Source organism: Stegostoma tigrinum (genome assembly GCF_030684315.1).
Source record: "Stegostoma tigrinum isolate sSteTig4 chromosome 44 unlocalized genomic scaffold, sSteTig4.hap1 SUPER_44_unloc_1, whole genome shotgun sequence".
NCBI classification, from domain to species: Eukaryota; Metazoa; Chordata; class Chondrichthyes; order Orectolobiformes; family Stegostomatidae; genus Stegostoma; species Stegostoma tigrinum.
The window spans coordinates 151,037-175,467 of NW_026728049.1; the positions used below are offsets into that span (position 1 = coordinate 151,037).

Sequence of the window (24,431 nt, forward strand, 5' to 3'; positions counted from 1 at the left end):
AACTCTGCCCCCACCGAATGTTGCTACACTCGCCCCTTGGCCGCGCGACTGCCCCCCAAACAGCAAAACTGGGGCTGTGTTTGTCTACGGCGACCTGAACCCCTTCGGCACTTGTGGGGGCGGCCGATCATGGCAGAAGCGCTCGGGACAGCTGCTGGAGGCTGCAGAGAGCCGCAGGTTCTTCCCACCACCACGGACCTCGCCGTTGTCGCCTCCGCCCCCCCCGGCCTCTTCTCGCCAGGGCAGGAGCCAGGCCCTCGGTCCTTGCGGACCCCCACCAGCAGAGCCCAGGCTGCTCCCGTTGGGAGTGACATGCTTTCGTTCCTCTTCTCTCTACCACTCCCCAACCCCGGGCGCCACCCACCCGACGCTGACACCCAGCCATCGTGGGCCTGGGGCGGGGTGGGGGCAGGGAACCCATTACCGCCACTCTCGTGCACGGGAGAGGCAGGAGGTCCGCACCAGGAAGCCTCCACCCTGCCTCCCCCCACTGGGTGTGGGGAGTGGACGGGGATGGCGGAGCGCGGGAGGAAGGCGTTCGGTGGCTCTGGTGGATCCCCCGAAGCACGGGTCACATGGGAGGGCAGGGTCTACGTGGGGTTGATAAAGGGGGCGGGGTTTGCACGGGGGCTTGCAATTGGTTGGAATTTACACTGGGTGGGGATAGCAAATGGGCGGGGTTTATGTGGGGAACCTAATGAAGGGGGCGGGGTTTACATATGTGACGTAAAGTGGACGCGGTTTACGCTGAGGGTGTAGGGGGCGGTGTTTATGCGGGGGCGTGGTTTACGACAGGGTGGTGACAACGACAAAGGAGCGCGCGTAAGGGGCGGGGCAAACGTGGGGGCGGGGTCTCAACCGGCGGAGGTGGCCTTAGGGGCGGGGAGACGAGGGGGGGGAAACGCGGATGTGGGGGTGGGGCTAATGGCGGGCGCGGTTTCGCGGCGGATCGGGGGTGGGGGGGGGAGGGCGGTGAAAGACGCGCGCATGCCCGCAAAATCCCGTATCCCGAGCCCCGCCCCTGCCTCGGCGTTAACTGGCGCGCATGCCCCTCGGCAGAGTGCGGGCCTGGCCAACGTCGGCAGGCCCCGCCCACAGCCCCGGAAGGCCACGCCCCCATACCCGCTCCGGACCGCGCGTGCGCCCTCATGCCGTCACGCGCCAGATTCAAATCCCAACCGACTTTTTCATTTCAACAACTGGGCTCTCCCCCCCGCTTCTAGAAGCTTCTCTCCCTCCCCCCGCTTCTAGAAGCTTCTCTCCCTCCCCCTCCCTCCCCCCCGCTTCTAGAAGCTTCTCTCCCTCCCCCCGCTTCTAGAAGCTTCTCTCCCTCCCCCTCCCTCCTCCTGCTTCTAGAAGCTTCTCTCCCTCCCCCCCGCTTCTAGAAGCTTCTCTCCCTCCCCCTCCCTCCCCCCGCTTCTAGAAGCTTCTCTCCCTCCCCCCCGCTTCTAGAAGCTTCTCTCCCTCCCCCTCCCTCCCCCCCGCTTCTAGAAGCTTCTGTCCCCCCCCCGCTTCTAGAAGCTTCTCTCCCTCCCCCTCCCTCCTCCTGCTTCTAGAAGCTTCTCTCCCTCCCCCTCCCTCCTCCTGCTTCTAGAAGCTTCTCTCCCTCCCCCCCCGCTTCTAGAAGCTTCTCTCCCTCCCCCTCCCTCCCCCCGCTTCTAGAAGCTTCTCTCCCTCCCCCCCGCTTCTAGAAGCTTCTCTCCCTCCCCCCCGCTTCTAGAAGCTTCTGTCCCTCCCCCCCGCTTCTAGAAGCTTCTCTCCCTCCCCCTCCCTCCTCCTGCTTCTAGAAGCTTCTCTCCCTCCCCCCCGCTTCTAGAAGCTTCTCTCCCTCCCCCTCCCTCCTCCTGCTTCTAGAAGCTTCTCTCCCTCCCCCCCGCTTCTAGAAGCTTCTCTCCCTCCCCCTCCCTCCTCCTGCTTCTAGAAGCTTCTCTCCCTCCCCCCGCTTCTAGAAGCTTCTCTCCCTCCCCCTCCCTCCCCCCGCTTCTAGAAGCTTCTCTCCCTCCCCCCCGCTTCTAGAAGCTTCTCTCCCTCCCCCTCCCTCCCCCCCGCTTCTAGAAGCTTCTCTCCCTCCCCCCCGCTTCTAGAAGCTTCTCTCCCTCCCCCTCCCTCCTCCTGCTTCTAGAAGCTTCTCTCCCTCCCCCCCGCTTCTAGAAGCTTCTCTCCCTCCCCCTCCCTCCTCCTGCTTCTAGAAGCTTCTCTCCCTCCCCCCCGCTTCTAGAAGCTTCTCTCCCTCCCCCTCCCTCCTCCTGCTTCTAGAAGCTTCTCTCCCTCCCCCCGCTTCTAGAAGCTTCTCTCCCTCCCCCTCCCTCCCCCCGCTTCTAGAAGCTTCTCTCCCTCCCCCCGCTTCTAGAAGCTTCTCTCCCTCCCCCTCCCTCCCCCCCCGCTTCTAGAAGCTTCTCTCCCTCCCCCCCGCTTCTAGAAGCTTCTCTCCCTCCCCCTCCCTCCTCCTGCTTCTAGAAGCTTCTCTCCCTCCCCCCGCTTCTAGAAGCTTCTCTCCCTCCCCCCGCTTCTAGAAGCTTCTCTCCCTCCCCCCGCTTCTAGAAGCTTCTCTCCCTCCCCCTCCCCCCCCCGCTTCTGGAAGCTTCTCTCCCTCCCCCTCCCTCCCCCCCGCTTCTAGAAGCTTCTCTCCCTCCCCCTCCCTCGCCCCGCTTCTAGAAGCTTCTCTCCCTCCCCCTCCCTCGCCCCGCTTCTAGAAGCTTCTCTCCCTCCCCCTCCGTCCCCCCGCTTCTAGAAGCTTCTCTCCCTCCCCCTCCCTCGCCCCGCTTCTAGAAGCTTCTCTCCCTCCCCCTCCCTCCCCCCGCTTCTAGAAGCTTCTCTCCCTCCCCCCCGCTTCTAGAAGCTTCTCTCCCTCCCCCTCCCTCCCCCCCGCTTCTAGAAGCTTCTCTCCCTCCCCCCCCGCTTCTAGAAGCTTCTCTCCCTCCCCCTCCCCCCCGCTTCTAGAAGCTTCTCTCCCTCCCCCCCGCTTCTAGAAGCTTCTCTCCCTCCCCCCCCGCTTCTAGAAGCTTCTCTCCCTCCCCCTCCCTCCTCCCCCTCCCCCTCCCTCCTCCTGCTTCTAGAAGCTTCTCTCCCTCCCCCGCTTCTAGAAGCTTCTCTCCCTCCCCCTCCCTCCCCCCGCTTCTAGAAGCTTCTCTCCCTCCCCCCCGCTTCTAGAAGCTTCTCTCCCTCCCCCTCCCTCCCCCCGCTTCTAGAAGCTTCTCTCCCTCCCCCTCCCCCCCGCTTCTAGAAGCTTCTCTCCCTCCCCCTCCCTCGCCCCGCTTCTAGAAGCTTCTCTCCCTCCCCCTCCCTCGCCCCGCTTCTAGAAGCTTCTCTCCCTCCCCCTCCCTCCCCCTCCCTCCCCCCGCTTCTAGAAGCTTCTCTCCCTCCCCCTCCCTCGCCCCGCTTCTAGAAGCTTCTCTCCCTCCCCCTCCCTCGCCCCGCTTCTAGAAGCTTCTCTCCCTCCCCCCCGCTTCTAGAAGCTTCTCTCCCTCCCCCCCGCTTCTAGAAGCTTCTCTCCCTCCCCCTCCCTCCCCCCCGCTTCTAGAAGCTTCTCTCCCTCCCCCTCCCTCCCCCCCGCTTCTAGAAGCTTCTCTCCCTCCCCCTCCCCCCCGCTTCTAGAAGCTTCTCTCCCTCCCCCTCCCTCCCCCCGCTTCTAGAAGCTTCTCTCCCTCCTCCCGCTTCTAGAAGCTTCTCTCCCTCCCCCTCCCTCCTCCCGTTTCTAGAAGCTTCTCTCCCTCCCTCCCGCTTCTAAAAGCTTCTCTCTCCCTCCTCCCTCTTCTGGAAACTTTGCTCCCTCCTCCTCCTCCTCCTCCTCCTCCCGCTTCTGGGAACTTTGCTCCCTCCTCCTCCTCCTCCTCCCGCTTCTGGAAACTTCGCTCCCTCTCCCTCCTCCTCCTCCCGCTTCTGGAAACTTCGCTCCCTCCCCCACCTCCTCCCGCTTCTGGAAACTTCGCTTCCTCCTCCTCCTCCCGCTTCTGGAAACTTCGCTTCCTCCTCCTCCTCCCGCTTCTGGAAACTTCACTTCCTCCTCCTCCTGCTTCTGGAAACCTCGCTCCCTCTCCCTCCTCCAGCTTCTGGAAACTTCGCTCCCCCCTCCTCCTCCCGCTTCTGGAAATTTTGCTTCCTCCTCCTCCTCTTGCTTCTGGAAACCTCTCTCCCTCCTTGTCCTCCCGCTTCTGGAAACTTCACTCTCTCCTCCTCCTCCTGCTTCTGGAAACCTCTCTCCCTCTCCCTCCTCCCGCTTCTGGAAACTTCGCTCCCTCCTCCTCCTCCCGCTTTTGGAAGCCTCTCTCCCTCCTCATCCTCCCGCTTCGGGAAACCTCTCTCCCTCTCCCTCCTCCCGCTTCTGGAACCATCTCCCGCTTCTGGAACCATCTCCCCCTCTCCCTCCTCCCCCCGCTTCTAGAACCTTCTCTCCCTCCTCCCGCTTCTAGAACCTCCCCCGCTTCTAGAACCTTGCCCCCGCTTCTAGAACCTTCTCTCCGTCTCCACCCTCCTCCCACTTCTAGAACCTTCTCTCCCTCTCCCTCCTCCTCCTGCTTCTAGAAACGTCTCCCTCCTCCCATTTCTAGAAACTGCTAGAAATAATATAACCCCCTGTACCCCCTCCATGTGACTCCCTCCCAGCTCCCTGTTACCCTGTATATAATATAACCCCCTGTACCCCCTCCATGTGACTCCCTCCCAGCTCCCTGTTACCCTGTATATAATATAACCCCCTGTACCCCCTCCATGTGACTCCCTCCCAGCTCCCTGTTACCCTGTATATAATATATCCCCCTGTACCCCCTCCATGTGACTCCCTCCCAGCTCCCTGTTACCCTGTATATAATATAACCCCCTGTACCCCCTCCATGTGACTCCCTCCCAGCTCCCTGTTACCCTGTATATAATATAACCCCCTGTACCCCTCCATGTGACTCCCTCCCAGCTCCCTGTTACCCTGTATATAATATAACCCCCTGTACCCCCTCCATGTGACTCCCTCCCAGCTCCCTGTTACCCTGTATATAATATAACCCCCTGTACCCCCTCCATGTGACTCCCTCCCAGCTCCCTGTTACCCTGTATATAATATAACCCCCTGTACCCCCTCCATGTGACTCCCTCCCAGCTCCCTGTTACCCTGTATATAATATAACCCCCTGTACCCCCTCCATGTGACTCCCTCCCAGCTCCCTGTTACCCTGTATGTAATATAACCCCCTGTACCCCCTCCATGTGACTCCCTCCCAGCTCCCTCTTACCCTGTATACAATATAACCCCCTGTACCCCCTCCATGTGACTCCCTCCTTGCTCCCTGTTACTCTGCATATGACACAACCACCCTGAAGTTCAGAGCAGATCCCCTCCCCCAGTGAGTACTTTCTGGGATAGGACAGCCCCCTGGATCCTGCTGACCCTGACCCGGTACCTCCGTCTGTACGCAGCAGGATGCCCCAGTCGGTTGACCGGGCTCCAACTCCGTTAGAAGGGACCCTGCCGCTGAGGTAGGTTTTAAACTTCACCGTTTCAGTTTCACCGTTTTTCCCGGCCGCATCTGTAACAGCGTTGCCCTGCTGTTTTGGGGACTCGATGCCTGGCTTTATTCTGTTTGGCTGCTGTGCATTTGTGGCTTCAGCGATTCTAATTTCTCTTGAGCTGTCAAGTCTCCCCCTTCCGACGGTGGGAGCTTTCGTGAATATTGTTCTCTGTGAAAGCTACGATGCTGAGGTGGGCCTGTCGTGAGGTGCGCGTATACACGAGGTCCGTGTACGCATGAGGTGGACCTGCTGCTCAAGCTGTCGTGCATAGGGGTCGGGTACCTAACTGAGCGTGCAGGTTTAGATTACAAGGTGTGGCGCTTCGTAACTTTTAAGGAGCAAGAGGGTAACTAAAGAAAGGGGTGACCCACTTCAGGGCAAAGGAGGGAAGTTATGTGACGAGCCATAGAAAATGAGTGAAATTCTTCATGAGTACTTTGTGTCAGTATTCGCTGAGCAGAGGGACATGACGGATGTTGAGGCTAGGGATAGATGTCTGATTACTCTAGGTCACGTCGACATAAGGAGCGGAGGAAGTGTTGAGTATTCTAAAAGGCATTAGGGTGGACAAGTCCCCAGGTCCGGATGAGACTTCTCCCAGGTTAAATGAGGAAATAGCTGGGGCCTTAACAGATATCTTTGCAGCGTCCTTGAGCTCATGCGAGGTCCAGGAGGACTGGAGCATTGCTAATGTTGTCCCCTTGTTTACAAAGGGTAGCAAGGATAGTCCAGACAATTATATACTGGTGAGCCTGACCTCAGTGGTGGGGAAGCTTCTGGAGAAGATACTGAGGGGTAGGATATATTTACATTTGGAAGAAAATGGGCTTATTCGTGATAGGCAGCATGATTTTGTGCAGGGAAGGTCAAGTCTTACCAACTTGATAGAATTCTTTGAGGAAGTGACAAAGTTGATAGATGAGGGAAGGGCTGTGGATGTCATATACATGGACTTCAGTAAGGCGTTTGATAAGGTTCCCCACGGTGGGCTGACGGAGAAAGTGAAGTCGCATGGGGTCCAGGGTGTACTAGCTAGATGGATAGAGAACTGGCTGGGCAACAGGAGGCAGAGAGTTGTTGTGGAAGGGAGTTTCTCAAAATGGAGAACTGTGACTAGTGGTGTTCCACAGGGATCAATGTTGGGACCACTGTTGTTTGTGATATACATGAATGATCTGGAGCAAGGTACAGATGGTCTGACTAACAAGTTTGCAGATGACACTAAGATTGGTGGAGTAGCAGATAGTGAAGGGGACTGTCAGAGAATGCAGCAGAATATAGATAGACTGGAGAGTTGGGTGGAGAAATGGCAGATGGAGTTCAATCCAGGCAAGTGTGAGGTGATGCATTTTGGAAGATCCAATTCAAGAGCGAACAAAGTGGTAAATGGAAAAGCCCTGGAAAAATTGATGCACAGAGAGGTCTGGATGCTCAGGTCCATTGTACCCTGAAGGTCGGTAGAGTGGCCAAGAAGGCAAACGGCATGCTTTCATTCATCGGACAGGGTGTTCAGTGCAAGAGTTGGCAGGTCATGTTACAGTTGTATCGGACTTTGGTTTGACCAGGGTACATTAGTTCCTCGTGCTATATTTTCACATAATCATTTTGGAATATTGTGTACAGTTCTGGTTGCCACATTACCGAAAGGATGTGGATGCTTTTGAGAAGATGCAGAGGAGGTTCACCAGGATGTTGCCTGGTATGGAGGGCGCGAGCTGTGAACAGAGGATGAGTAGATGAGGATTATTTTCATTAGAAAGATGGAGATTGAGGGGGGACCTGATTGAGGTCTACAAAATCATGAGAGGCATAACAAGGAGCTTTTTCCCAGAGTGGGCAACTCAATTACTAGGGGTCACGATTTCAAGGTGAGAGGGAAAAAGCTTATGGGAGATATCCGTGGAAAGTTCCTTATGCAGAGGGTGGTGGGTGCCTGGAACGTGTTGCCAGTGGAGGTGGTAGATGCAGACACAATAGCGTCATTTAATATGTGTCTAGACAGATGCATGAATGGACAGGGAGCAGAGGGATACAAATCCTTGGAAAATAGGTGACAGGTTTACTGAGAGGATCTGGATCGGCACGGGCTTGGAGGGCCGAAGGGCCTGCTCCTATGCTGTAATTTTCTTTGTTCTTTGTAACTGCACTAAGTTTGCATGGTTACCTGCAGCAGTAAATTGTGGCCATACTGCACATTACCTTAACACGATACTCCTGAGGAAATTCACTCTGTGATTTTGGTAGTCTCGAACAAGACAAAAATCTTAGCAATGCTGGAAGGAATGCGGAAGAGAGAAATACGTAGTACAAAATTTCAGGAAAGAGACATCTCTGTGGCACGGTGTGTAGGCGACAATCTCTCCATCAACATTAGCAAAGTGAAAGAGTTGGTTGTTGACTTCAGGAAGTGGAGTGGAAGTCACAGCCCTGCCTGTCTGAATAGTGCTGAAGTGAAGGTGGTCGAGAGCATCGAGTTCCTGGGATCACCGGCAATCTGTCCTGTTTCATCCATGTCGATGCTGTGGTTTAAAAAAAAAATCCACCAACGCCTCTGCTTCTTCAGAGGCCAAAGGAAATTTTTGTCATGTCCAAAATGACCTTTACCAATTTTTCTAGATGCACCACAGAAAGGTACTGGTTTCATTCCTGGGTTCCAGCAAAAAGAGTGCTTCCTGACTTTGTAAGCCTTTGTTTCGGGATGCACAGCAGCTCACTGGTTAACACTGCTACTTCTCAGCGCCGCTGACCCGGGTTTGATTCCACCCTTGGGCAACTGTGTGGAGTCTTTCCTCTGTATGCTCCAGTTTCCTTTCACAGACCAAAGATGTGCAGGGAAGGTGGATCGGCCCTGTTAAATTGCCCATATTGTGCAGGGTGGGAAATGCAGGGATAGGGTAGGGTGTGGGCCTGGGTTCTGAGGCTCGGTGTGCACTCCATAGGCTGAATGGCTTGCTTCCACACTGTAGGGATGGTCTGATATTCTGTGATTCACAGAAGGCGTCTTATCTGGATGCATCACAGCGTCAGATGGCAATTGCTCCGCGTGGAATTGCGGGAAACTACAGAGAGTTGTAAACACGCCCAGGCCATCATGCAAACCAGCCTTCCTCCTATTGACTCCATCTACACTTCCTGCTGCTTTGGGAAAGCAACCAACATAGTCAAAGACCCCCCCCCCCCGATCCTGGTTATATCCTCTTCCATAGGCAGAAGACACAAAAGCTTGAACATACGTACTGACGGGTTCAGGAACAGCTTCTTCTTCCCTGCTGTTTTCAGATTTTTGAATGGACCTCTCAAATATTACAGTTGATCCTTCCTCTGCATTTCCCTGTAGGTGTAATACAGTATTCTGTTCTGTTACCAGAATGTACTTTCACACTATAATTTGTCTGGACAGCACTCAATCCAGTAATTTTCACTGTATCTCAGTACGTTACAATAATAAATCAAACCGAATTGGATCAGGTATACAGAATAGAAAACTGGGAATAACCATTAAATCCAATAACCGTCTATGAACCCCACACTCAGAAACACAATATGGAACTTACATTGCACTTCCTGTATCCCATAGCTGATTGTTACACTCGAATACCACCGCTTTTGCAGGGTGGGCTCAGAGGGTCCCACCTTCATAGTCCATGGCATCTGGTGGCTCGTACCGCAGGTATCCAGGGTACATTAGTTCCTCGTGCTATATTTTCACATAATCATTGCAAGGCTTGTACAAAATGCACAACATAGGCTCGAAAAGGGCCATTACACTGCCTTGGAGTAACGGCTCCAGTACACGTCCTAGAAAGGGAACGGGAGTAATTTCTGTCAGTATCTTGGCCTTATTATCAGACACTGTGTTCTACATGACATGAGAAAATTGTCCAATGGTCAGATACTAATGCCCCCAGCTTCTCACCCTCGCTCTAAAAAAGGGGTGAGAGAATAAATGTGGCCCATCTCCATAAGGGAGGGATGAATTGTCAGACAGTGTGTAAGTGGATGTTTAGCAGTGGCAGAAGCTGATCCTGATTAGCTGCCCCCTGCCAGGCTATGAACTTGTGGCTGGGGATCACAAAGTGCTTCCAGAACATGGTTGCCCCTTGTTGTCCTCACTGTATGAGCCACAGACTATTTTACCCCCTGGATATTGGCCACTTTCTCTAGGCTTGTTAGTGCGAGGTTGGAAACATAGATGCCTGGCAGGACCAAATGAACTGGTTCGTTCGGCTAATATAATAGTATACATTGACCGTAGGGGCCATTCTTCGGAGATCAGCAGCTTATAGTATACTCAGGGTAACAGAAAGCTGGGAAGGAGTCATATCGAGGGGTGCGGGGGTTATATTGAATACAGGGTAACAGAGCAGGGAGGGAGTCACACCGAAGGAATACAGGGGGTTACAGGGTAACAGGGAGCCGGGAGGGAGTCACATCGAGGGGGTACAGGGGGTTATATTATATACAGGACAACAGAGAGACGGGAGGGAGTCACACCAAGGGGGTACAGGGGTTATATTATATACAGAGTAACAGGGAGCTGGGAGGGAGTCACATCGAGGGGGTACAGGGGGTTATATTATATACAGGGTAACAGGGAGCTGGGAGGGAGTCACATCGAGGGGGTTCAGGGTGTTATATTATATACAGGGCAACAGGGAGACGGGAGGGAGTCACATGGAGGGGGTACAGGGGTTATATTACATACAGAGTAACAGGGAGCTGGGAGGGAGTCACATCGAGGGGGTACAGGGGCTTATATACAGGGTAACAGGGAGCTGGGAGAGAGTCACATCGAGGGGGTTCAGGGTGTTATATTATATACAGGGTAACAGGGAGCTGGGAGGGAGTCACATGGAGGGGGTACAGGGGATTATATTATATACAGGGTAACGGAGCCGGGAGGGAGTGACATCGAGGTGTGCAGGGGGTTATATACAGGGTAACAGGGAGCTGGGAGGGAGTCACATCGAGGGGGTACAGGGGATTATATTATATATAGGGTAACAGGGAGCTGGGAGGGAGTCACATCGAGGGGATTCAGGGTGTTATATTATATACAGGGCAACAGGGAGATGGGAGGGAGTCACATGGAGGGGGTACAGGGGTTATATTATATACAGGGTAACAGGGAGCTGGGAGGGAGTCACATGGAGGGGGTACAGGGGGTTATATTATATACAGGGTAACAGGGAGCTGGGAGGGAGTCACATCGAGGTGGTACAGGGGGTTATATTATATACAGTGTAACAGAGAGCTGGGAGGGAGTCACATTGAGGCGGTACAGGGGGTTATATTATATACAGGGTAACAGGGAGCTGGGAGGGAGTCACATCGAGGGGGTACAGGGGGTTATATTATATACAGGGTAACAGGGAGCTGGGAGGGAGTCACATGGCGGGGGTACAGGGGGTTATATTATATACAGGGTAACAGGGAGCTGGGAGGGAGTCACATGGCGGGGGTACAGGGGGTTATATTATATACAGGGTAACAGGGAGCTGGGAGGGAGTCACATCGAGGTGGTACAGGGGGTTATATTATATACAGTGTAACAGAGAGCTGGGAGGGAGTCACATGGAGGGGGTACAGGGGTTTATATTATATACAGTGTAACAGGGAGCTGGGAGGGAGTCACATCGAGGTGGTACAGGGGGTTATATTATATACAGTGTAACAGGGAGCTGCGAGGGAGTCACATGGAGGGGGTACAGGGGGTTATATTATATACAGGGTAACAGGGAGCTGGGAGGGAGTCGCATTGAGGCGGTACAGGGGGTTATATTATATACAGGGTAATGGAGCTGGGAGGGAGTCACATCGAGGGGGTACAGGGGGTTATATTATATACAGGGTAACAGGGAGCTGGGAGGGAGTCACATCGATGGTGTACAGGGGTTTATATTATATACAGGGTAACAGGGAGCTGGGAGAGAGTCACATGGAGGGGGTACAGGGGGTTATATTATACACAGGGTAACAGGGAGCTGGGAGGGAGTCACATGGAGGTGTTCAGGCGGTGGTGTGCATATTGCCAGTGAGTTGGACATCTCCTTGCCTGATGGAAGGGGTATATGCCCTCAGTGGAGGGCTGGAGTACACCCGTCTGTGAGATGCCAGGACTTGGCACTGAGTCCTTCTGTCCGCCTCTCTCCTTCTTTCTCTGTCTGTCTCTCTCTCCCTGTTTCTCTCGCTGTCTGTGCTGCTGCTTCACTCACAAAATGACTGGATTGTTTGTACCAAATCTGTCTCTGAATCGGTGATGGAGCAGGTGCATGTTGAAGTGGGTGTTCAATGCGTCAATCAATCCTGGGATGTGTGAGCGGGAGATGGAGTGCTTTGTCTCCGGATTGTGGTGGACTAATCGATTGTTGGAGCTGCCCTCGCCCAGGCACTTGGGGCGCATTCCCTCAAGCTCCTGCACGGTGCGAAAGTCATCAGGTAGGGACAGTCAGGAGGTGAATTCCTTTCTCCAGGATTTACAGCCTCTGACCTTCTCTTGAAGCCACAGGATTGATATGGCTGGGCCCAGTTATCTTTGTGGTCAGTGGTACCCCCTTGGATGTTGATAGTCGTGGGGGATTCAGTGATGGTATCGTCATTGAACATCAAGGAGGTGATGGTTAGATTCTCTCTTGTTAGAGATGGTCATTTGTGTGTTTGGGTGTGGGAGCTGGGTGTTTTTTTGGTGGCATGAATGTTACTTTCCCCTTGTCACCCCGAGTCTGGATATTGTCCAGGTCTTGCTGCATTTGGACACAGACTGCTACGTTATCTGAGGAGTGGTGTACATTGTGTGATCATTGGTGAACCTCCCCAGTCCTGACCTGATGGAGGGGAAGGTCATCGATGGGCACCGCTGAAAATGGTTGGATCTAGGACAGTACCCTGAAGAGCTTCTACGGAGATGTCCAGGTCCTGGGATGACCGACCTTGAACAATCGCAGCCTTTTTCTTTGGTCGGACCCTGACCAGCCAAGAGGTTAGTCCCTGGTATTCATTGACTCCAATTTTGCCAGGGGTCCTTGATGCTACTCTTGGTTGAACATGGACTTGGTGTCAAAAGCAGTCACTCTCTCCTCTCCCCTGGAGTTCAGCTGTTTTGTGCATTTTATGTTTCCTGTTTAATTTGTAATTCAATGTAATTCATCTGACGTTGATTCTCAGTGACCCATTATGAAGCACTTTTTCTCTGCCCATTGTTGGTTGGCAACTTACCTTGGTATTAATTTGACAAGTGGCATTGGACTCCTAATCCAATTGACTGATCAATCAGTCTCGTCGTTAGGTTAGAGTAGAGTCCTGTTAATGCCCCTCAGATAGGGGAACATGCTGCCCCCCTCCAACCCCCCCACAGAGTGTGTGTCTGTAACATGAATGATGTGGGAATTTTAGGAGAAAGGCACACGCATACGCACACACACAGACACACACGCACACAGACAAACACACACACAAACAAACACACACACAAACACCCACAAACACACACAAACACACACACACACACACACACGGAACATATTGGAGGTGACTGTATGGTGTACATTTTCTCCTGAATAGTCACACAATCACTGTTTGTGTGTGTGTGTGTGTGTGTGTGTGTGTTTGTGTGTGTGGGAGAGAGTTTGAGACCCCGTTATCCCAGTCAGAATCAGGGCTAGTGTGTTTGTGTGAACATGCACGTGTCCAACTCGCGTGCCAAGCTGTGATGTGCGTGACCCTGCCAGCCCCAGTCTGCTTCCGCCCAGTGGCCGGTCTCTCACACCAAGGCTCATTCAACATAGAAAGGGCAGATTTTAATCCCTTATCTGTTTCCTAGGTTCCCATTCAGAGTGTGTATCAGATGGTGATTTTTTTTGATTCTGACCGGGTCATTTGACATTGTCTTCTTTGTGATTGAATTCAGGAGCTGCTGATTAATCCCCCACACTGCCACCCCTGGCCTGTTATTCCCTGCCATATGATCTCTCTTCCCAGATTACTTGTTGTCATATTGCTCTTGCATTGTTTACCTGACAACACACCCCCCCGGGAGATTTTGCAAGAGAGGAGCTCTATGAGGTCAAGAAAGGTTAGCCAGTTCTCCTGGTTAATGAGATACCAGGAGACACCATCTCTGGGGGCCAGAAGTGGGACATGTCCCTGTTCCTGAGGAGAAACTGTTTCCCTCAGAGGGTTGTGAACCTGTGAAACCTGCTGCCCCAGAGTGCAGTGGAGGCAGCATCAAGCAACAGATTTCAGATGGAAACAGGTGTGTTTCTGATAGAACAAAGGGATACAGGGAGCAGGCAGGAAAGTGGAGCTCAGACCAGGATGAGATGATGGTGAATGGTGGACCGGGCTCGAATGGCCGGAATCACTGACTCCCCACTCCTCATTTTCCAATCTCACCCCTCCCAAGTGTGGGAAACTTGACTCTGGCCCTGTCATGCCACACTGTTGTAGGGTCTGTCCCGAAGGAGTGGCACATTTGGAGGGTCAGCGTTGAGGGAGCGGGCGCTGTTGGTGGGTCAGTGCTGAGGGAGCAGGTGCTGTCGGAGGGTCAGTGCTGAGAGAGCGCGCGCTGTCGGAGGGTCAGTACTGGGGGAGCGGGCGCTGTCGGAGGGTCAGTACTGGGGGAGCGGTCGCTGTTGGAGGGTCAGTGCTGAGGGAGCTGGCATTGTTGGAGCACTGAGAGTGTGACAATGCTGTCGTGATGGAGTTATTTCTGAGAACAGATGCAAAATCATGGAAATTTCTGTCTCTTCCTCAAATTTAAGAGATTCAATGGTGAAATCCAAACAAAGTGTTCTTGGTGATTTCCACGCCAGTGGCTCAAAGGTGAATTTTTTTTTTAAACAACCATACCCATTTGAGTTTTTTCCGACCACCTTGTTGTGTTGTTTCTTTAGTGGGATCTCGCTGTGCATGATGGAACAATTTCACTGGGAACGTCATGATTTGAGAGTGCATTAGGATCGAGTTTGAGGTACAGATTAATCCCTCTAAAAATTCTGCATTTCTCTACCTGCACTTTCTGAGGGATTAACTTTAAAGCACACAGAAAAACATCCAAGATATTTGAGAGCAGATTAGTGGATGGGTGGAGTTAGAGGATGGTGTGGTTGCGGGCAGTGTATATATTCACTAGCCTTCAGTCTCCTCCACATCCTGAGGGGAAACACTCCCAGCTTCTGACGGTCATGAAACTCCTCAGAGCATTGCTGCTGTTGATGCTCTGGCTGGTTGGTCCTGGCCATACAGGTGGGATGTAAAAGCTAGACGTGGGGCAGGAGGGATTGTTAGGCGGGATGAGGGGTGTCTGACGGGGGTGCCTGGGAAGGGGTGAAGGCTTTGTGGTGGGAGCTGTTGGTAGTGCCTTAAGCATGGGTTTCATTGGCTGTTTGCGGTTGAGTTGGATCACCATTTAATGTCCCACCCAACCTCATCCCAGACTCCCCTCTCAGTCCCAGCACCCTTTAATATTCCACCCAGACTAGTCCCACTGTCGCCCCCCAATCCCTGCTCTCTTTAATATCCTGCCCAGCCTAATCGCTCTCTCCTCCTCGTTCACTGCTGTCTTTAATATGCCACCCAGCCTAATCCCCCCCTCCCCATCATTCACTGCTCTCTTTCATATCCCACCCAGTCTAATCCCTGTCTCCCCCTCATTCACCGCTCTCTTTATTATCCCATCCAAAGAAATCCCTCTCTCCCCCCATTCACCACTCTCTTTAATATCCCACCCGTATAATCTCCCTCTCCCACTTATTCACCGCTCTCTACAATATCCCACCCAGCCTAATCCCCCTCTCCCCCTCATTTACCACTCTCTTTATAATCCCACTCAGTCTAAACACCCTCTCCCTCAATTCACCACTCTCTTTAATATGCCATCCATTCTAATCCCACTCTCCCCCTCATTCAGTGCTCTCTTTAATATCCCACCCAGCCTAATCCCTCTCTCCCACTTATTCACCGCTCTCTTTAATATCCCACCCAGCCTAATTCCCCTCTCCCTGTCATTTACCACTGTCTTTAATATCTCACCCAGCCTAATCCCTCTCTCCTCCGCATTCACTGCTCTCTTTAAAATCCCACCCAGTATAATCTCCCTCTCCCGCTTATTCACCGCTCTCTACAATATCCCACTGAGACTAATCCCTCTCTCCCCCTCATTCACCGCTCTCTTTAATATCCCACCCAGCCTAATCCCTCTCTCCCCCTCATTTACCACTCTCTTTATAATCCCACTCAGTCTAATCCCCCTCTCCCCCCATTCACCGCTCTCTTTAATATGCCATCCATTCTAATCCCACTCTCCTCCTCATTCAGTTCTGTCTTTAATACCCCACCCAGCCTCAATCCCCCTCTCCCACTTATCCACCGCTCTCTTTAATATCCCACCCAGACTAATCACTTTCTCCCACTTATTCACCGCTCTCTTTAATATCCCACCCAGCCTAATTCCCCTCTCCCCATCATTTACCACTGTCTTTAATATCTCACCCAGCCTAATCTCTCTCTCCTCCGCATTCACCGCTCTCTTTAAAATCCCACCCAGTATAATCTCCCTCTCCCGCTTATTCACCGCTCTCTACAGTATCCCACTGAGACTAATCCCTCTCTCCCCCTCATTCACCGGTCTCTTTAATATCCCACCCAGCCGAATCCCTCTCTCCCCCTCATTTACCATTCTCTTTATAATCCCACTCAGTCTAATCCCCCTCTCCCCCCATTCACCGCTCTCTTTAATATGCCACCCATTCTAATCCCACTCTCCCCCTCATTCAGTGCTGTCTTTAATATCCCACCCAGCCTAATCCCTCTCTCCCACATATTCACCGCTCTTTTTAATATCCCACCCAGCCTAATTCCCCTCTCCCCATCATTTACCACTGTCTTTAATATCTCACCCAGCCTAATCCCTCTCTCCTCCGCATTCACAGCTCTCTTTAATATCCCACCCAGTCTAATCCCTCTCTTCCCCCCATTCACCGCTATCTTTAATATGCCACCCATTCTAATCCAACTCTCCCCCACATTCAGTGCTGTCTTTAATATCTCACCCAGCCAAATCCCACTCTCCCCCTCATTCACCGCTCTCTTTAATATCCCACCCAGCCGAATTCCCCTCTCCCTCTCATTCACCGCTCTCTTTAAAATCCCACCCAGTATAATTTTCCACTCCCACTTATTCACTGCTCTCTTTAATATTTTACCCAGCCAAATCCCTCTCTCCCACTCATTCACCGCTCGCTTTAATATCCCACTCAGGCTAATTCCCCTCTCCCCCTCACTCACCGCTCTCTTTAAAATCCCACCCAGTATAATCTCCCACTCCCACTTATTCACCGCTCTCTACAACATCCCACTGAGCCTAATCCGTCTCTCCTCCTCATTCATCGCTCTCTTTAATATCTCACCCAGCCTAATCCCTCTCTCCCACTTATTCAGCGCTCTGTTTAATATTCCACCCAGCCTAATTCCCCTCTCCCACTTATTCACCACGCTCTTTAATATCCAACCCAGCCTGATCCCACCCTCCCCATCATTCACCGCTCTCTTTAATATCCCACCCAGTATAGTCTCCCTCTTCCCCTTATTCACCGCTCTCTTTAATATCCCACCCATCCTAATCCCTCTCTCCCCCTCATTCATCGCTGTCTGTAATATCCCACCATGTCTAATCCCTCTCATCCACTCATTCATCGCTTTCTTTAATATCCCACCCAGTCTAATCCCTCTATCCCCCTCATTCACCGCTCTTTAATATCCCACCCATCCTAATCCCTCTCTCCCCCTCATTCATCGCTGTCTGTAATATCCCACCATGTCTAATCCCTCTCATCCACTCATTCATCGCTTTCTTTAATATCCCACCCAGTCTAATCCCTCTATCCCCCTCATTCACCGCTCTTTAATATCCCACCCAGTCTAATCCCTCTCTCCCCTTCATTCACCACTCTCTTTAATATCCCACCCAGTCTAACCCCTGCCTCCCCCTCATTCATCGCTCGCTTTAATATCCCACCCAGCCTAATCCCTCTCTCCCCCTCATTCATTGCTCCCTTTAATATCCCACCCAGCCCAATCCCACTCTCCCCCTCATTCAGTGCTGTCTTTAATATCCCATCCAGCCGAATCCCCCTCTCTTCCACTCATTCATCGCTCTCTTTAATATCCCACCCAGTCTAATCCCTCTCTCCCCCTCATTCACCGCTGTCTTTAATATCCCACCCAGCCTAATCTCTCTCTCCCCTCCATTCACAGCTCTCTATAATATCCCACCGAGCCTAATCCCCCTCTCCCCATCCTTCACCTTTCTGTTTAATATCCCACCCTTACTTATCACCCTCTCTCCCCGTCATTCACCGCTCTCTTTAGTGTCTCACCTAGCCTAAACCCTCTCTTGGCCTCCATTCACCGCTCTCTTTAATATTTCACCCAGCCTAACCATCTCTCCACCTCATTCACCGCTCTATTTCATATCCCACCCTTACTTACCCCCCTCTCTCCCCCTCATTCACTGTTCTTTTTAATTTCTCACCCAGTCTAATCCCTGTCTCTCCCTCATTCATCACTCTATCTAACATCCCACCCTGTTTAATTCCCCTGCCTCCCACTCATTCACCGCTCTCTTTAATATCCCGCCCAGCCTAATCCCCATCGCCCTGACATTCACTGCTCTATTTAATATCCCACCCAGCCTAATTGCTCTCTCCTCCTCATTCACCGCTCTCTTTAATATCCCACCCAGCGTAATCTCACTCTTCCCTTCATTCATCGCTCCCTTTAATGTCCCACCAAGTCTAATCCCTCTCTCCCACTCATTCACCACTCTCTTTAATATCCCACCCAGCCTAATCCTTCTCTCCACCTCATTCACCGCTCCCTTTAATATCCCACCAGCCTAACCCTTCTCTCCCCCTCATTCACCGTCCTTTTAATATCCCACCCAGTCTAATCCCTCTCTCCCTCTCATTCAACGCTCTGTTTAATACCCCAATTAGCCTAATTCGCCTCTCCTCCCCATTCACCACGCTCTTTAATACCCCAATGAAACTAATTCCCTTCTCCCCCTCAATCACCACTCTCTTTAGTATCCCACACAGTCTAATCCCTCTCTCTCCCACACATTCACCACAGCCTTTAATATCCCACTCTGTCTCATCCCACTCTCCCCCTCATTCACCTCTCTCTTTCAAATCCCACCCAGCCTAATCCCTGCCTCCCCCTCATTCATCGCTCCCTTTAATATCCCACCAAGTCTAATCCCTCTCTCCCACTCATTCACCACTCTCTTTAATATCCCACCCAATGTAATCCCAGCCTCCCTCTCATTCTCCGCTCTCTTTAATATCCCACCCAACCTAATTCCTCTCTCCCACTTATTCACACCTCTCTTTACTATCCCACCCAGCCTAATCCCCCTCTCCCCCTCATTTACCACTGTCTTTAATATCCCACTCAGCCTAATCCCTCTCTCCCCCTCATTCTCTGCTCTCTTTAAAATCCCACCCAGTATAATCTCCCTCTCCCCCTTATTCACCGATTACTACAATATCCCACGGAGCCTAATCCCACTCTCCCCCTCATTCACCGCTGTCTAATCCCTGTCACTCCCTCATTGATTGCTCTGTTTAATATCCCACCCTGTCTAATTCCCCTGTCTCTCACTCATTCACTGCTCTCTTTAATATCCCACCCAGCCTAATCCCCTTCTCCCCGTCATTCACCGCTCTCTTTAATATCTCACCTGCCCTAAACCCTCTCTCCCCCTCATTCACCGCTCTCTTTAATATCCAACTCTGTCTCATCCCACTCTCCCCCTCATTCACCACTCTGTTTCAAATCCCACGCAGCCTAATCCCCCTCTCCCCCTCATTCACCGCGCTTTGAATGATATCACCCAGCGTAATCCCACTCTCCCACTCATTCACTGCTCTCTTTAATATCCCACTCAATCTAATCCCTCTCTACACCTCATTCACCGCTCTCTTTAATATGCTACCCATTCTAATCCCACCCTCTCCCTCATTCAGTTCTGTCTTTAACATCCCACCGAGCCTAATCCCTCTCTCCCATTTATTCTCCGCTCTCTTTAATATCCAACCCAGCCTCAACCCCCTCTCCCCCTCACTTACCGCTGTCTTTAATATCTCACCCAGACTAATCCCTTCCCCCTCATTCACCGCTCTCTTTAAAATCCCACCCAGTATAATCTCCCTCTCCCGCTTATTCACCGCTCTCTTTAATATCCCACCGAGACTTATCGGTCTCTCCCCCTCATTCACCGCTCTCTTTAATTTCTCACCCAGTCTAATCCCTGTGTCCCCCTCATTGATCGCTCTATTTAATATCCCACCCTGTCTAATTCCCTTGTCTCCCACTCATTCACCGCTGTCTTTAATATCCCACCGAGCCTAATCCCTCTCTCCCACTTATTCTCCGCTCTCTTTAATATCCAACCCAGCCTCAACCCCCTCTCCCCCTCACTTACAGTTGTCTTTAATATCTCACCCAGCCTAATCCCTTCCCCCCCATTCACCGCTCTCTTTAAAATCCCACCCAGTATAATCTCCCTCTCCCTCTCATTCACCGCTCTCTTTAGTATCCCACACAGTCTAATCCCTCTCTCTCCCACACATTCACCACAGCCTTTAATATCCCATTCTGTCTCATCCCACTCTCCCCCTCATTCACCTCTCTCTTTCAAATCCCACCCAGCCTAATCCCTGCCTCCCCCTCATTCATCGCTCCCTTTAATATCCCACCCTGTCTAATCCCACTCTCCCCCTCATTCAGTGCTGTCTTTAATATCCCATCGAGCCTAATCTCCCTCTCTTCCACTCATTCTCCGCTCTCTTTAATATCCCACCCAACCTAATCCCTCTCTCCCCCTCGTTCACCGCTCTCTTTAATATCCAACCCAGCCTGATCCCTCTCTCCCCTTCATTCACCACCCATTTAATATCCCGCCCGTACTAATTCCGCTCTCCCCCTCATTCGCCACTCTCCTTAATACCCCAGACAGTCTAATCCCACTCTACCCCTCATTCATCGCCCCTTTAATATCCCACCCAGCCTAATCCCACAATCCGCATCATTCACCGCTCTGTTTAAGATGCCACCCAGCCTAATCCCACTCTCCCTCTTATTCAGTGCTGTCTTTAATATCCCACCCAGCCTAATCCCTCTCTCCTCCTCATTCACCACTCTCTTTAATATCCGACCCAGCCTGATCCCTCTCTCCCCCTCATTCACAGCTCTCTTTAATATCCCACACAGATTAATCCCCCTCCCGTCCTCATTCACCGCTCTCTTTAATATCCCACCCAGCGTATCCCACCTCTCCCCCTCATTCACTGCTCTCTTTAATATCCCACCCAGCCTAATCCCTACCTCCCCCTCATTTACCGCTCTATTTAATATCCTGCCCTGCCTAATCCCACTCTCCCCCACATTCACTACTCTCTTTCATATCCCTCCCAGCCTAATCCCTCTCTTTCCCCCTCTTTCACCGCTCTCTTTAATATCCCACCCAGCCCAAACCCACGCTCTCCCCTCATTGACCGCTCTTTTTAATACCCCACTTCGCCTTATCCCCCTCCCCCTACTCACCAGTCTCTTTTATATCCCACCCACCCTCAACCCCTCTCCCCCTCCTTTACCTTTCTGTTTCATATCCCACCCATCCTTATCACCCTCTGTCCCCATCATTCACCACTCTCTTTACTACCCCATTAGCCTAATTCCACTCTCCCCCTCATTCACCGCCCCTTTAATATCCCACCCAGCCTAATCCCACAATCCGCATCATTCACCACTCTCTTGAATAACCCCCTTGCCTTTTCCCCTTCTCCCCTCATTCGCCGCTCTCTTTAACATCCCTCCCCGCTTATTCCCCCTCTCCCCCTCATTCACCGCTCTCTGTAATATTCCATCCAGCCTTATCCCCCTCCCCCTCATTCACTGTTGTCTTTAATGTCTCACCCAGCCTCATTCCTCTCTCCCCTTCATTCACCGCTCCCTTTAATATCCCACCCAGCCTAAACCCTCTCTCTACCCCTCATTTCCTGCTCTTTTTAATACCCCACTTAGCCTAATCCCCCTTTCCCCCTCTTTCAATGTTCTCTTTGATATCCCACCCAGCCTCATCCCTCTATCCCCCTCATTCACCTCTTTCTTTTATATCCTACCCTACCTAATCCCCATCTCGCCCACTCTCCCCACACCCTTTCATTGCCCACTCAGTCTAATCCCACTCTTCCGCTTCTCTCCCCTCTCCCTTTAATGTCTCGCCCAGTCGAGTCCCTCTCTCCCCCTCACTCCTATCTCTCTTCAATATCTCACCCAGTCTGACCCTACTGTCCCACTTCACTCACCCTGCCCTTTAATATCCCACCCAACCTAAGCCCTCTCCCCCTCATTCACCGCTATCTTTAATATCTCAACCAGCCTAATCCCACTCTTGGTCCAAGCTCCCTTTAATATCTCACCCAGTTTATTCCTGTCCTACACCACACATCCCCCTCAACCCCTACTCTCCTCCCCTTCTCCCATTTCTTTACACCTCACTCTGCACTTTCTTCCCTTCTTCCATCTCATAAACCTGTCATTCCCCACTCTCCTCTCCCCTTCCTATCTCTTACCCCGTCACTCCCCTCTCACTTCCTTCTCTCCCATCTCTTAACCCCACACTCCCCACTCACCTCTCTTCCTCCCAACTCTTACCCCTCATACCCCACAGAATTCATCTCACCCAGGAGGGCAGGATGTCAGAGAAATTTCACCAAGGGAGTTGATGTGTGGGTAGAATGAGGTGGGTTGAAGCGGTTATCTATCACAGGTCGCTCCGTCCCGAGGTCAGAGAGTTTTGGAGCTGTTCAGGCTAGTGGTGTCTGGGAAGTGTTGCTGAACAGAGAGAGGGTGGGTTTCGGGTACATAGTTCCTTGAGGGTGGGATTGCAGACTGACAGGTCGATCAAGGACGTGTTTGGGATGCATGCTCTCACCACTCAGAACATTGAGTGCAGGAATTGGAATGTCATGTTGTGGTTGTGCAAGACATTGGTGAGGCCACTTTTGGAGTACTGTTCTCCCTGCTCTGTGAAAGACATTGTTAAACTGAGAGGGTGCAGAAAAGAGAGTGTTTGGGTAATTAGAAGAAGCTGAATAGGCTATGACCTTCTCTTTGGAGCTTCAAAGGCTGAGGGGTGACCTTACAGACATTTATAAAATCATGAGGTGCACTGAGGTAGAAGCAGTTACAATTAAAACATTGAAAAGGCATCTTGAATAGGAAAAGTTTAAAGGGATAACAAGGTGTAGAGCTGGATGAACACAGCAGGCTGGGAAGCATCGGGGTGAGAAAGCTGATGTTTCGCATCTGGACCCTTCTTCCTTGTCTTATGCTGCCTGGCCTGCTGTGTTCATCCAGCTCTACACCTTTGTATCTCAGATTCTCCTGCATCGACAGTTTCTGCTATCTCTCAGGGTTGAGAGGGATATGGGTCAAAAGCTGGCAAAAAGGACGAGATCAGTTTGGGAGATCTTGCAGGTGTGGAGAAGTTAGATTGAAGAGTCTGTTACTGTGTTGTATTACGATATGACTATAACTATCTTAACCAAGCATGCGATGGCGATGATGAAACTGAATGGGCAGGGTAAAAATCACTAGCCTTTTCTCCCCAACAGAGGAAGCCTTCGAATGTCCAGCGCAGTCTCGTCTCCAGCCCATTTGTCAGATGAAACTGGGCTCTCAATGTTCCACTGATGATGACTGCGATATCTGGCAAAGGTGTTGTGAGACCGGATGTGGGAGGAGATGTGTCATGAGTTTCAAGCCTGGAGGTGAGAACGACAGAACCCCTCGGACCCTCCAGCTCCAACACTTCCCTCCCAATCTTCCGACATCCTCTCCCTATCACTGTAACCCCCTCTACCTCCTACTCCTCCTCCTTATCTCTGCAGCCTCATCCATCCCCTCCCTTTCTTAGTCGCCTCCTCCAGCCCTTATACCCACTCCCTATCTCTGTCAGTCCCACCAGTCGCAATTCCCTTCCCTATCTCTGTAACCCCTGCCGGCCCTGACACCCCCTCCCGATTTCTGTCACACCCTCGTGCCCCTACAACACTCCATTTCTGTAACCTCCTCGACCCCCCTCACTCCTCCCTATCTGTGTAACCCTCCCCAGTCCCCAACTTCCCCACCCTATCTCTGTAACCTGCTCTAGCTCCTATGCCTATGCTCTCTGCGGGAGATATCTCCCAGGGAATGGTCTCTGTTGGGTCACCAGTCTTAAGGAGTGCCCTCTATCTCTCTCGCTCTCTCCCTCCGTCTCTGTCTCTCCCTACAGACCACAGATCCACGTGTCCAGATGGGACCAGACTGCATTACGTCTGTCGAATGAACTTCACCTCTCCCTGCGACGGGAACAATTCCTGTGGTCACTGGGCATTGTGCTGTAACACGGAGTGTGGGCCTCGATGTGTGTCTCAGTGGTTTGCGAGAAGTAAGTCCCCCTCTGACGCCAACTCGACGTAACCCCAGCAAGAGAGAGGACATCGCATGGTCCCGCATTCAGCGACCGGGACTACCTCACAGTGTCCTCATGACATCAGTGAGGGAGGAACCCGGGCGAGCGGCGGGCAATGAGTGGAATGACCATGGACACCCGGAGAGGGAGGGTGTAGACATTAGGGTGGGGGCCCGCGGCTCAGACAAGGGGCGGGAGTGATGTAACCCCATGGGAAGGGTGTAATGAGGCAGTCGGAGCAGTGGAGGAGTCGGGATAAAGAGGGAAGCAGTGGTAAGTGAGAGGATGATTACACAGGGTCAGAGATTGAATCAGCACTCCCCCTCCCGACGAGTGCGAGGTTGGGGAAGGGGAAGGGCGTGGTAATGTTGGAGTGTGGGTATGTTGTGGGGCCTGGGAGGGCCTCTGTAAC

General features: G+C 52.2%; 1 protein-coding gene across 6 annotated transcripts in view; it reads left to right on the plus strand.

The window, feature by feature from the left end:
• The first annotated feature begins 14,660 nt into the window (after positions 1-14,660).
• The window catches only part of LOC125450177 (uncharacterized), a 116,322-nt gene continuing 106,551 nt past the window's right edge, over positions 14,661-24,431 (plus strand). For all 6 annotated transcript variants that reach the window (XM_059643508.1, XM_059643512.1, XM_059643509.1 and 3 more), the window contains exons 1-3: positions 14,661-14,742; positions 23,178-23,333; positions 23,840-23,995. In XM_059643508.1, coding sequence (XP_059499491.1) covers positions 14,682-14,742; positions 23,178-23,333; positions 23,840-23,995 — 373 coding nt within the window. In that variant the 5' untranslated portion in view covers positions 14,661-14,681. The remainder of the gene's footprint in view (positions 14,743-23,177; positions 23,334-23,839; positions 23,996-24,431) is intronic.